Source organism: Azolla caroliniana, unplaced genomic scaffold (assembly GCF_043228905.1).
Source record: "Azolla caroliniana isolate FFs.n. ecotype wild unplaced genomic scaffold, voAzoCaro1.0.p SCAF_119, whole genome shotgun sequence".
NCBI classification, from domain to species: Eukaryota; Viridiplantae; Streptophyta; class Polypodiopsida; order Salviniales; family Salviniaceae; genus Azolla; species Azolla caroliniana.
In genome coordinates, this window is record NW_028230554.1 from 1 (window position 1) to 14,160 (window position 14,160).

Consider the following 14,160-nt stretch of genomic DNA (forward strand, 5'->3'; position numbering starts at 1 on the left):
ATAGTTGTGGGATTACTCCTGTTGAGACTGCGGCTAGTACAATGTAGCATCCAAGTGCCACTTTCACAGGGATTTTATCCTTCATAAATATGGCATTTCTTCTTTCCTCATCGTATGTAATAACCGTGTTCACCACTGAATCTAGCCACCATGACATGGGGTAAGAAGAAACTAAAGGCTAATTTTATAGCATGATTAGCACGAGAATATGCGTTCAAAGAAATATTTACCATTATCATTTGTTATTGGAAGGCGTTTTTTCTGGTTTTGATACAAAGACCAGCATGTGAAACCTGTTATCTTGAGAAAGTTATATAGACCATCCCCTAAAATAAGAGAAATGGCCACAAATACCTATATAGAAGGCAATGTGGATCAATGTGCATAAATAAAAAATACAATCTTACTGATATATATATGCATATACCTTATAACCATAAAGACCTCGCAGATTTGATGGTCCTAAACCAACAGGATACCAATCCCCAGCTCTATTTCCTATAAGTGGCCACATAAACCCCCATGAAAGGATGCCACCAAGAAGCAAGGAGACGTTGATTAGATGTGGGCAAATCATCCCTGCTCCAATGTATGTCATGCTAAAGTCGAAGTAGAATCTGATCATTACAATTCAGTAAAACAATATGTTTAGCCGTCTGAAATCAAAGATTTTGTATAATGAGAAATAATAAGTAAGTAAAACTGACTTATTTGCATAGGCTTTGAAACCCAAGGATGGGAAGTTATCAAATCCGCAAGAATCTTGAAGTCCGCTGAAAAACCACTTAAAGAAACTGAAAAAGAAGCTGAATGTAAAGTACCTCCCCAGACAGTAAATTTGTTTCCTGCAAAGAACATAAATGCAAGCAATGATCAGCTCAATAGACATGAATAAAAAATAAGTCACCAAACACTGGATTGGCACTGGCATAAAATAAACTCTATGGATCCAGGAATGCATTTGCTTTAGCAAACGAGAATGTGCATTTTGGTCTCAAAATGAAAATCTTACAGAGCTTCTTCAAGTCCACGAGGAGTGTGAAAACTGTTAATAAGAACAGCAGTTGCAGTACCACTTGGATAAGTCAACTTGTAATCAATAACCATCATCTGTGGACAGAATCAAGGCTCAGTATAAATTACTTTCATGTACATATGTCACGAAACGCAATGTGTATAGAGAATTCCACCTTCCTTAAGGGAACAACAGCAAAAAGTCCAAGAAAGCCAACTACAAAAATGTATGGGATAATCCAACTAAGCATTGGGTCTTTGATGTTAAATGTACTGTCACTGGTACTCTTGGTTTGCTGATAAGTTTTCGAATCCATGGCTGTGAGGTAACTACCAAAGCCACCTACACAAAATAATCAAATAAGCTACATTGATCAAGGCCACATACATACATCTAGCCACTACATCATGTGCTTTCAAGACCTATCTGAAAAACGTCTTACAAGATTGGATTTTTCAAGAACAAAATGCAGCTTTTTCCTATTTGCTTTCTGTATACTATCCATTAAGGTCCCCTTCTCTATGTAAATAATGAGTAAAAACCAGCAGATGTAATGCCGTGCAGTTGAGGACACCTACTATGGTTACATATTTATCAAGGACCCCAACTTCCGAAAGGAAGAACTTTGAGTATAGCATGTCAGAATTAAACCTCGATAACAATACAATAAAACAACATAGAAACTAAAGAACACAAGACTAGAGATTTACCACTGAAAGCAAGGCCATAGCAAGCAACAACACACGTCTGAATGACAGTATTCTCTTGCCGAGTAAAAGGTTTATACGAAATGCCAAGCTTCGAGAGGACAATGGTATAAAGCTTCATAAAGAAGAAACCGAGGAGGCCAGCCGAGATATTGAGTGATGGAATAACACCAGTAGTTAAGCTAAGCTTCAGTGTGATGACCGAGAAGAGGAAACCGAGAAAAATGCTCACAATTAATCCACGAAGAGTTATCTGTGCCCACCATGATGGCAGTGCTGACGATGCAAAGACCTCCTCTACAGAGAAATCCTTCTCGTGAAGCTTTCCATCTGTTGTATCAACTTCTGTATAGTGTTCTGCTGATTTAGGCAATTGTGGGAAAGCATGTACACCCGATATATCAGAGCCATCCACTTCCAACCCCATGGTTCTTCACCACTAATTCTGAAATATATGTCCACAGAATTCACAGATGATCAACCATGGATAATATAACAATTGGAATTTGAATACTTCACATCTGAAGCCATGATCATCAGGTTTAGGACATAGAGATTTATATACCTTGATGGTTAACATGCGAGTCATGAATGCAACATTTGAATACATGTGAAACACATACACAACATTTAGGATGCCATTAGAGATGTAATAGATAGAAGAATGTAAAATGATTACATTTGGATCTCAATCAGTCATATGTGACACATGGATGTAACATTTGGGATCTCATGAGAGGTGGCAGCATTTACGACCTCAATAATTCACAAATAAGTCATTGGATCAATATTCACAATCTCATGAGAGATGGTATTTAGGATAGAATTATGGGACAGTAGCTAGTTCTTCCAACATGGATTATGCATATAGACACGCACAAAATAGCAGACTCATAGCATAAAAGTTTTAACAGCACGCATTTCATAGAAAAGAGATTAAAGAGAAGATTCTAAGCATGTATACATGCACATGTAAAGAGCAGACACCTAGCATAGAAAGGTATTACGAAACGTGTACAGCAAAAACATGCACAAAAGAGCAAACTCTTCATGTAAAGCTTTGAACAACGAACAATCTATAGAGAGAAGAAACAAAAGAGCAGACGCCAAGCATGTATACAGGCACATATAAAGAGCTGACTCCTAACATAAAGCTTTGAGCAAAAAATAATCTACTCAAGAACTTAAACTCCGTGACCTCAATCTTTAATCATATATATAAACAAAGCTTTTAAGAGAGAACCATAACCTAAACTTCTGAAAGGATCTAGAACAGAAGTAAAAAAGAAAAACATTTCTATGGACGGTATAGCATGCTATGTGTGCATATATATACATAGTGAACATACGGGAAACTTTCCCTAGGTTGTGCTGAAGAAAGTAATGGAAACAAGACTTCCAGAAGAGTGAATTTACATATTGCTAAACAAGATCATCTAGACGAGAAGAAAGACAGCACAAATAGGTACTCTGCACAAAGTCTTCATGTTATAGATAACAAAGCAACAGAAGGAAGGTGTAAACATATAGGCCATATTCCTAGTGTTTTTAGAAAAACGGACCGAAACTAAGCATAAACTTATATATGAGACAATTATACTGTAAAACAGCATTACAGGGAACTCACTTGGTTTTGCCGAAGAAACAAGAGATAAACACCATAGAAGGAAGGATACTGAAGCAAGCAAGACAAACAATAACGAATACATACTCCAGAAATCTGTGAGGTTATTGGAGACGGGAAGCCATAGAAAAGAGAAACATGTTTAACGAATTTAATTAAGGTTTTTGGAGAACAAAAGCAATAGGAACAAGATAGATTCTTAAAAATCTGTGGACATTGCAGAAACATATACATGTAGAAATTCTTATTAAGTTTTGCTGAAGAAGGCAAGACATACACAACGAATATATAAGGTTTTGGAAGAGAAAAAGAGATGGAAACAAGACCTATATATTAAAATGAATATATACTCTTCGAAATTCTATATGGCTTTTGGAGAGACCAGCAAGAGAAACAAGAGACATATAAGACCAATATACACTGAAAACCTTTCCTGTAAAGGTTTTCCAGAAAAATTAAAGAACTATATACTACGCATATATGGTGCACAAACGTCTAATAGGTTTCCGGTGAAGAAATAGGACCGAAACAAGAAATATACTTCAGGAATAGAGCTGGTCTTCAAAAGGTCGAAATTTATATCTCCAGTTGAACTACTCCTAAAAGAACATTGTATTCTCGCGGTATAACATATCAGAAATCCGAAGAAGAAGAAGAAGAAGAAAGACAGCACTTGATCGAGATTTTCTGTGCTCGATTTCCACAGCACTAATAACATTTAATTCGATCCCTTGGTTCTGCAGCCGTTGTTTAATCTTGAAAACGGAGGGAGGCTAAATGACCTGATCAGCTAATTATGGAAATTTGAAGTATTTTAGGCGTGAAGAAGATTGAAACAAAAATAAGCTATTACTCTCTGCATAGAACGAACTCAAGATTACAATAAGTATGACGAAAAAAAACTCTGATTCTGCAGAAACATAAAGCATCATTATGAAATGCATAAACAAGTAAGCTAAAAAAGAGCCTTAGTCTGCGAGAGGTAAGGATGAATAAAGCATGAGGAACATGAAAGGTGAACTGAACCCCCGCCGGATGATTCATTTGAATTTTGAGGATGAATAAATCAAAAGATAAACCCCAGACGATTATAGTGCAATACTGTGGTTTGGGCATGATTAAATCATGAAGAGCTAGAAAAGAGAAAAAGTAGCTCCGATTCTGGAGCACTTCAAGCATGACAGCAGCGGCAAAATAAATTTGATTTTCGAGCAGGAAAGCCAAAAGAAAATCTGATTCTGCAGGATTTAAGGGCATGGAAGATGATGATAAAATACGCTCTCATCCCATCCGGCCGGCAGCATTTGAAGCGTGACATGGAACGTGAACGTTGTTGTAATTCAAAGAGAGCGGCAGACTGACTAGTTAGTTCTAGGCAGCGACGAGAAAAGGAAAGGAAAGACGGAGAGAGAGAGAGAGATAGAAAGAAAGAAACACAGAGAATTTAAGAAAGAAAGAAAGCGAAAGGGAAGAGAAGGTGGATTGCTGTTTGTTACCTCGCAAATTCCTGTGCGTCTTTCTTTGTGGGATATATTCTTATTCTTATTAGTGTTAGTATTAGTATTGGTATTAGTATTGAGAGAGAGGCAATCTTGACATCGCCATCGCCATCGCCATCGCCATCGCCATCTGGAGTGAGTGAGTGAGTGAGTGAGTGAGTGAATGGGATGGAGAGAGCGGCGGTGGCCTGGCCTGGCCTGGCCTTCATGAAATGAGTGTAAACTAAAGTAAAAGGGGTGGGGGGGGGGCTATTTTTAGACATTTTCTGTCTGTATTTGGGGGGAGGAACGGATGAGGAGGAGCTGCAGCTGCTTCTTCTTTTGGAAGAACGGCCACCCACCCACCCCAACATACATAATATGTACATACATACATACATACATACATACATACATACACTCACTCACTCACTCACTCACTCACTCCCTCCCTCCCTCACTCACTCACCCACCACCACTACCCAAGACAGAGAGAGAGAGAGAGAAAGAAAGAAAGAAAGAGAGAGAGAGAGAGAGAGAGGAAAAAGCTTGTGCTCAAATAACTTCGCTTCTTTTTCTTTTTCACGCACCGCACCCACCGTGTGCTTTTATAAAAGAAAATGGAGAAGGAGAAAAAGAAAGGAGAAAAAAGCTTTGTGCTCAAAATAAATAAACCTTCCCTTCTTTTTCATTGAAAGCATGCTACATACATAACACCTCCATCCATCCATCCGTCTTTCTTTTGGTACGCTTGGTCCTCGGAGTCAGTCGGAAGTCCATCATATGTATGTATGTATGTATGTATATGATGGGAGCCAACCAACATATTGGTGCGATGTGAGGCATTGCAACAACAATTGAGCTTTGTGTTGTACACAAATTGTACAAGACAAAAGACAAAATACATATGCAAGAGCTAGCGTTGATAGAGAGAGAGAGAGAGTGTGTGTGTGTACTTCCTTTGACGAATAGACACCACAAACAATGGCAAAGCTTCAACACTATCTTCACCATTGTTACAATGGTATATAGTACTACTACCCTCCACATCCTAGTTTATCTCCCCTTCTATAGTTTAGGGCACGAAGGAGGGAGGGTTCACATAGTCCAACGTATTGAACTTTCCACCTACTTGCCTCTCCGCACAATATGTAACAATTACAACGATCTCCCACGAAATGCCAAACATATGGCTAACAATATTGCCTATTTTCAAAGTGGATCCATTTTCTAGCAGTACTCAAGGATGTTATCATGTAGATCTTGTCTACCTATGCCCATACGATGCCATGAAGATCCCATTCCCCACCTAATGGGCATGTGAGAATATTGGATCCCTTATTCGCAACTGTGGGAGAAGGGAGCCATAAATATTAGAGTATTTATAGTGTTTTGCTCCATGTATTTTAAACTGAGATATACTTTTCGCAATAGTGGAGAATTTGTTAGGGATAACGAGTGTAGAATAGAAAGGTGACAAGGAATGTGAGACATGAGACAAGATATTAAGAGAGAAAGAACGAATTATACTTATGACTCCATAATTGGTGTTGTTCACCTTGATTGGGATCAAGATGAACAACTATATTCATACATGTTCCTAAGAACTACATATAGGCAAAGTTTTGCATGTGGGCAAAGAATATTTTGAAAATATGCATGCATGATATCACAAATGCCAATATCAAGATTCGAACCTATAACATTCCTACAGCAAATATAGATTTCAGATTATTATGATCTAGAGTGATGTAGCCTGTACACAATCAATGATCATCAAATGGCATTCATGCATGTACACCAAGTGGCACACAACATGATAGGGAAAGTGGCGATCACATTGTCATGTTGTAAATACTTGTGCTCAACAAAGTGGTTAAAAGATAGTAAAATATGGACACAAGCTAGTTATGACACTTTAGGCATGATGGTGAATGCTTTAGTCGAAGGTAGATTTGAAAAATCAAGATGAATTGATGTGACATAGTCAAAGAGTGCCTTTACAATAAGCAGTCAATGTTTTCGTCGTAATATTTCAAGGGAATATTGTATTTAAATAAATAAACATTCTTTGGAAAGCTTGCTCGATGTGCTACAAATGTCTAGAAGGGGTCGTGGATAGAATCAAGCGTCTTCATACCCAAAATACAAAATCTATCGGTTGCATGCAAAGGAAAGTGGTTGAAGTGTTACATGTGCGACACGTGGCAAGATACATGCAAGAACTAACAATTAAGTCCCTATAGTATATAAGTGTGGAAGCCTTGAGAATAAGATAGCCTAAGAAGATCTCTCTTGATGTAGTGTGTGTTTTTTATATCCGTCTTGTTAATAGATACTCTATTTTCATTCTCCTTTCCTCTTTTCATAGATTATGATACATATCTTTGTCAATTCCAATCTCTTATTTGTTTTACATGAATGATTATCATAAAATATTGTTAACCCTCTTTGGTGTAGTGAGAATTTATATATATATATAATATTATCAACTCTTGATATAGATCATCCCCTCTCATATTTCTTCATTGATTGTCTTTGTCATACCCATTCATCTCCTTTTGTGTTTGTAGTCTTTCTTAAACTCAAAGATGTTGTTATGGTGCCCCATGATGATGTGCCTTGTGTGTTTCTAGATGTATTGTGCTAGAGTTTTGAGAGGCAAATTCTTGTGCAGCACGTTTTGGTGCCCCCACTGAGGACCAATCTTGACAACTATCAATGACTTTTGGTTCTGTCATAATCAAGGCCAAGTATTTTAATATTGGAATTGGTGGTATTATTATATTTGTTGCATATATTTGGCACTTGGGTGTTTCAAAATAATGGCGAATCTCTTTAGTGAGCCTTTCACCGGGACAAACAGTGTGTAAAAGAATACGTGTGCGGAAGCGTATGCGAAAGACACAGATAGAGTACATGGTTCGGAAGTACGACATTTCGGTAAAACACAAAAATCACAAAGAAGGAGGGAGAGATAGAGAAAGAGCAGAAAACGTAACTATATTAAAAAATAATTCTCTGTATGTTCTCTGTACATACTTTGCACTCAGTGAGCACCTTTTATACAAGCCCTGACAATTGGGCTGACACAAGTACTGACAATACTGGACTGCTCATAAATGAGCCTTCTACACTAACTCCCAAAACTATTCCTTACGAGGAATAACGTTCTAACAGCCTCCCGGTTTACGTACTGCTACGGCCATGTTGTGCGTACAGTTTTATGCACCCAGTCTACGTGTTGGGTTACGCACCCGTTTACGCACCCAATGTTGAGCTTCTCTCTCAACACTCCCCCTCAAGCTCAACTTGAGGTTTCGCGTTGTTAAAGTTAGCGTGCGGAAGCTTATGCCAAACCGGCTATGCCGGATAGTAACAGTAAGGAGAAGAAGGTTTAATGGAAGCTTAACATAGAGAGAATAATCATACACAGGAGAGAGAGAGAGAGAGAGAGCAAAACATAAAATTCTATTCAAAATAATACTCCCAATATTATGTACATAGAATGTGCTCAGAGAGCACTTTTATACAAGTCCATAAAGGACTGACAAGTACTTCAATGCTCACATGAGCGACTATCACTGACTCTCAAAAATATGCCTACGTACTAGGCTAGATCCGTAGGCCTCTAACGGCCTACCGGTTTCAATCCGATCCAGCTCCTGGTTTCGAATATCATCCGGACACCGATCCGGCTCTGGCTTATTCAGCCGATCTGGATCCGGTTGAGCTTGCTCGCTCAACACTCCCCCTCAAGCTCAACTTGAGGTTGGATCGTGGTGTCAATGTCTGCAGTAGCCGGTTCTTTCCTTCGGCTCCTTCTGACGTCCTCCTGCCTTGCTCGCGCTCCTCATTCGGTTCGGTTCCGCTTCCCGCGACCCGTCCGGTACTGCACACCTCGACCTCCTTGGTCGGCTTGTCTGCTCAACAGGCCCATTTCAACTCCTTCACTCTTATGACTCCGGCACTTATCGATCCATCGGTTCCTCCGTGTTAGTGTCGACTTCCGCTGTCTTCTCGTTTGCTTGGCCTTTAGTTGATTCGGCTTCTCCAAATCTTGAACCAAATCGGCTTCCTCCGATTCATTCCAGCTCTTGTCCGAGTTGGTAGTCTCCAACTCGTCTTTCATTTTTAGGCCCTTCACCATATCGGACCACGTCCGGGTCTTGGCCCTCTTCCGGTCGGCTTTGTCCTTCTTGACTCTGCCGCCGCTACCGCTTGCTCCGACTTGTTCAGATTTGCCGACTCCTTCGGTCAACTCGGCTTCCTTTTTCTGCTTATCTCCCCCCTTGGTTCTTTCTTCCTCTCTGACTCCTTGTTCGGTGCCATCCGTTCCTGTTCTTGTTCTCCCCCTCAAGTGCGGCACATCGAGATGCTGAATGCCGAGCATCTCCGAAAAATGCTGCAACTTGTTCGATTCGAGCGGCTTGGTGAAGATGTCGGCAACCTACCGATCCGTGTGAACATACTGAAGTTCAACCACTTAGGACCCGCTCACGAACAAAGTGATAATGCACTTTTATGTGTTTTTTCCGAGTATGGAATACAGGGTTCTTGGCGAGCTAAATGCTACTCAAGTTGTCACAGTAGATCAGGATCGGGGTCGGTACCTCGATCCGGAGGTCCCGCAACAGTCGCTGACTTCACAAGTGGCATTGGTAGCGCCCCGATACTTAGCCTCAATGCTCGATAGAGCCACTGTTGGTTGCTTTTTGTTGCTCCACGCAACAACCGTGCTACCTAGAGAAAACATGTAATCGGAGGTGGATCGACGATCTGATGCATCACCAGCGCAGTCAACATCGGTATATCCGACTAGCTTCCCAGCTATACCGTGTCGGTATAACAGTCCCCGGTCCTTCGTGCCACTCACATACCGGAGTATCCGGTGTGCGTACTGAAGGTGCTTGATGGTTGGCTTCTGCATGAACTGGGTGATCACTCCGACCGGTTAACTGATGTCGGGTCGAGTGATTGTCAAGTATATGAGGCTTCCGACAATTTTTCGGAACTGATTCTCATCGCAGGTTGGTCCGGTGTCACGGATGAACAATTGGAAGATAAAGAGATATGGAAGTTGATGACAATGAGTAAGAATATCTATTCCATGACTAGTGTTGATTTCCTTGATGTTAACAAGGGAGATCAACCCTTTTTATACATGTAGTGAAGCATGATAAGCATGCTCATGCCACGTCTTACATACTATAATATCAAGCAGACTAATTCTTGCATGACAAGTCTTACATACTCAATCTTACATACTCAGTCTTATATAACACTCTTTATACAAAGGTTTAAAATCTAAAGTTTGTCTAGGAGAAATATATATATACAAGAACCTAAGGCTAAAAATTCAAGTTGATGTTCATGACATTATCCTCCCCTTAAGCGCCGACTTCAAGAAGGTGCGGGTTTGTCAGGATATCGGAGATGAAAATCATGAACCACTTCCGGGGCATTGAGTAAATTTCTAGCGGGCTCCCATGTGGCCTCAGAGATGGGATATCCTTTCCACAAGACCAAATATTGGAGCTTCAGTCAGCTCTTGCGTGAGTCTAGAATGGTGTCAACTTCATACTCATCCCCAATCGTCAAAGCCACATGAGGGGGTGGCTCGATGCTTCTTCCTAAAATTGAGGATGGATGATAGAGCTCAAGAAGTGATGCATGGAAGAGATTGTGAATTCGGTAGTGTGATGGAAGCACAAGATGGAAAGCCACAGGGTTGACTTTGTCAATGATGTGGAACAGACCCAACTTTTTGTAATCGAGTTTATTGCATGGGCGAATTGTCGGAATAGCCAGACCATGTCACCAACTTTAAAACCAGGTGCAACCCGCCGATGTCGATCAACCTTCTCTTTGTCTCGTTCTTGAGCAATGGAGAGTTCTAGGGATAGGTCATGATGCACTTCTTTCATCCGACGAGCTTGTTCTTCAGTAGATGGATTCACAGAACCAGCAGGGATAGCTATGCTAAATTGTGGGTGGAACCCATAATTTGCGAAGAAGGGTGTTACGCTAGTTGATGTGTGGAGAGTATTGTTGTGGGCGAACTCAACCATTGGAAGAAATTTGATCCAATCATCTTGTTGATAACTTATCATACATTGGAGATATTGCTCGAGGATTTGATTTACTCGTTCCGTTTGGCCGTCTGTCTCAGGATAGAAGGCCATCGAAAATTTTGTGGAAGTTCCAAGAGTCCGGAAGAGGTGTTTCCAGAAATGAGACATAAATTGGGAACCACAATCAGAAATAATGTCATCTGGTAAACCGTGAAGGCGCACAATATTCGTTAACAATAGATATGTTGTTTCCATCCCTAAAATTGCTTTAGAACATGGAATAAAATGTGCCATCTTTGTGAACCTATCAACCACCACCAATACTGAATCGAATCCCTCAATGTCAAGAAGGTCAGTGATAAAATCCGTCAAGATCGAGGCCCATGGACTATTTGGAATTGGCAGAGGTTGAAGTAGACCGTAGGGACGATGATGTACTACTTTGGCACGGGCACATGTATCACATGTTTTCACGAAAATTTTAACAAGTTTCCAAGGTTGTGGCCACCAATAACTTCTAGAGATTAACTCCAAAGTTTTTGCAACACCAAAATGTCCAGCTAGGACATCATCATGGCACTCCTTCACGATATGGATACGACAAGGACCATCTCGGACATACATTAAGTTGTTTCGGAAAAGAAAACCATCCCGGAACATAAATTGTTCATGGATATTTCGTACCTCCCTTATGGTTGAGTTGTTGACTCGATTCTCCTTAATCTCTTTTGCAAATTTGTCGTTGGTAGTATCTATTGCTATTGCATTGAGTAATGATTCATCTGCGCCCATATAAGCTGCAAAGAGTTGCATCTAATGTGGTTGTAGGAGACAACGTGATTGTTGATTGTAGATCGCATCTCCTGGCCGGATTTTGAATTCTGAACGCCGAGATAGGGCATCAGCTTTACCATGTTGGGCACCAGGATGAAAAACAATTTCAAACTCGTAATCAGCCAGGAAGGTCGATCATCGTGCTTGCCTCCGGTTAAAAATGCGAGTAGTGGTGAAGTAGACAAGGTTTTTGTGATCGGTCACCACCTGGACATGGTGTTGGGCGCCCGCCAAGTAAGGACGCCATTCTTCAAAGGCGGCAATAATGGCGGAGAGTTCTTTGTCGTAAACTGGGTAGTTGATCTCAGGGGGTGTGAACTTCCGAGAATAAAAGGCAACTGGATGAAGGATCCCTTTGTTATTTGATTGAGAGAGAATGGCACCGATGGCGAAGTCAGAGGCATCAGTTTCGATCGTAAATGGTTTGGTCAGATCTGGGTGTAGAAGTACTGGGGCTGAGGTAAAAGCTTTCTTTAGTGTCTCGAATGCTAGTTGGGTTGTAGGAGTCTAGCAAAAAGGAGAATCCTTCCGAGTGAGTGCTATAAGGGGTTGCGCCAATGTAGAGAATCCTTGAATGAATCGATGATAGAAGTTGGCAAAACCCAAAAATGATTGCACATCCTTGACCCCGGTGGGGACTTCCCACTCTTGAACCGTTGTGACTTTCTTCTTGTTCATAGTGATACCATCAAATGAAATAACATACCCCAGGAATTCGATTGAGGTTCGATCAAACTCACACTTCTCAGGTTTTGCATAAAGTCCATGTTCCCGAAGTTTGGACAGGATATGTCGGACATGCTTGGTGTGCTCTATGTAGTCCTGTGAGAAGATAAGTATGTTGTCGAGATAGATGACCACAAATTGGTCCAGATATTCTCGGAAGATATCATTCATCATATGTTGAAAAACTACAAGAGCATTTGTGAGACCAAATGGCATTACCGTGTATTCAAAATGCCCGTACCTGGTTCGAAATGTCGTTTTCCACTCATCTCCAGGCTTGATATGCACCAAGTTGTAGGCATCTTTGAGATTGATTTTGGAGAATATACACCCAACTAGAAGTCGGTCGAGGAGTTTGGGGATTAGAGGTAGTGGATAGTGGTTTCGAATAGTGACTCGATTGAGCCCGCGATAGTCGATACATAAGCGTAACGTTCCATCTTTCTTTTTGACAAATAGGATAGGAGAGCCAATTGGATATTTTGAGTGGCGAATGAATCCCTTTGTGAGATTCTCTTCAATGTATATTTTGAGGGCCTTGAGTTCAGGTTCAGATAACCCATAGATAGGGCCAAAAGGAGGACAAGCACCATCTTTCAAGTCAATTGGACAATCGTATGGGCGATATTCAGGCAGGCGATCAACATTTTTCTTCTCAAATACTTTAGAGAAGTTATTGTATTTTGATGGAAAAGAGCTTAGTACATAGGGCAATGTCTGTTGAAGATAATAAACAACCACACTTGAGGATGAACCTTAAGCGAGCACCCATGTATTCCAAGATGGTTGAGGATATGTTACAAATGACAAAGATTCAACATGGTGCCACACTAGAATGCAAATGGGAAGCTTTCAAGAAAGTCATTCTCTCCTATACAAACAAATGTTTTTCGACCAACCACACATCTTGGAAATGCACCAGGAAACTTAGGAAAAAATGGTTTGATAAAGAATGTCGTGAAGCTCGAAAGTGCCTTATGGTTTTGGATGTAGTTAAGGATAAAGAGAATTACCAAAAGCATTTGCATGAGTATAAAAGGCTTATTCAAAGAAAGAGAAGAATATGGGAAGTTACTCAACAATTTATCCAAACGCAAGAGAAAGCACATGCATGTGCTAAATTTTGGGGAAATCTAAAGGGGAAATGTGTTGAGAGTTATGGCGACTTAACTCTTCACGACTTGTCTATGCATTGTAAGAATTTATATGAGTTATCTCTTACCGGAAAGATGATGTGTTATGGTTCTCTTTCACATATGCCTCCCTTCTTTACAATTGAAGATATATGCATAGGACTTAAGAAATTGGCCTCTCGAAAGGCAAGCGATCTTCAATGTATAAAGGCTGAAATGCTCAAATGGACGGGAAAGGAAGCACATATATGGATAAACGATATGTTTAATGATGCATTGCAACATGGTATGCCGTACGATTGGACTACAAATTGGATCAAACCTTTACATAAAGGTGGAGATATAAATAATGTAAACAACTATCTAACCATCATGGTTGGTTCATTAATGGCAAAACTATTTGGATGTATAATGGAATCAAACATAAGTGTATGGGTTGAAAAAAATGGTAAGAGAGCTTATGGACAAGCTGGCTTTCGGAAACACCATAGCACCATTGATCACCTTATCACCCTTCGAGTATTAATGGAGGAAAGTTGCCTTAGAGGTAAAGGTTTATATTGTTGCTT

At 40.3% G+C, this 14,160-nt stretch overlaps 1 protein-coding gene across 1 annotated transcript; it reads right to left on the reverse strand.

Annotated features, from left to right (window-relative positions):
- Positions 1 to 4: 4 nt before the first annotated feature.
- Positions 5 to 4,943, reverse strand: LOC147849191 (putative metal-nicotianamine transporter YSL14; the record flags this gene model as incomplete). The annotated part of the gene is made up of 8 exons (XM_087337757.1): positions 4,843 to 4,943; positions 1,726 to 2,167; positions 1,191 to 1,357; positions 1,013 to 1,110; positions 708 to 845; positions 428 to 617; positions 231 to 354; positions 5 to 141 (listed from the first exon to the last, which is right to left on the reverse strand). Coding segments are annotated over exons 2-8 (1,278 nt in total), but the record flags the coding sequence as incomplete, so codon positions are not given.
- Positions 4,944 to 14,160: the final 9,217 nt, after the last annotated feature.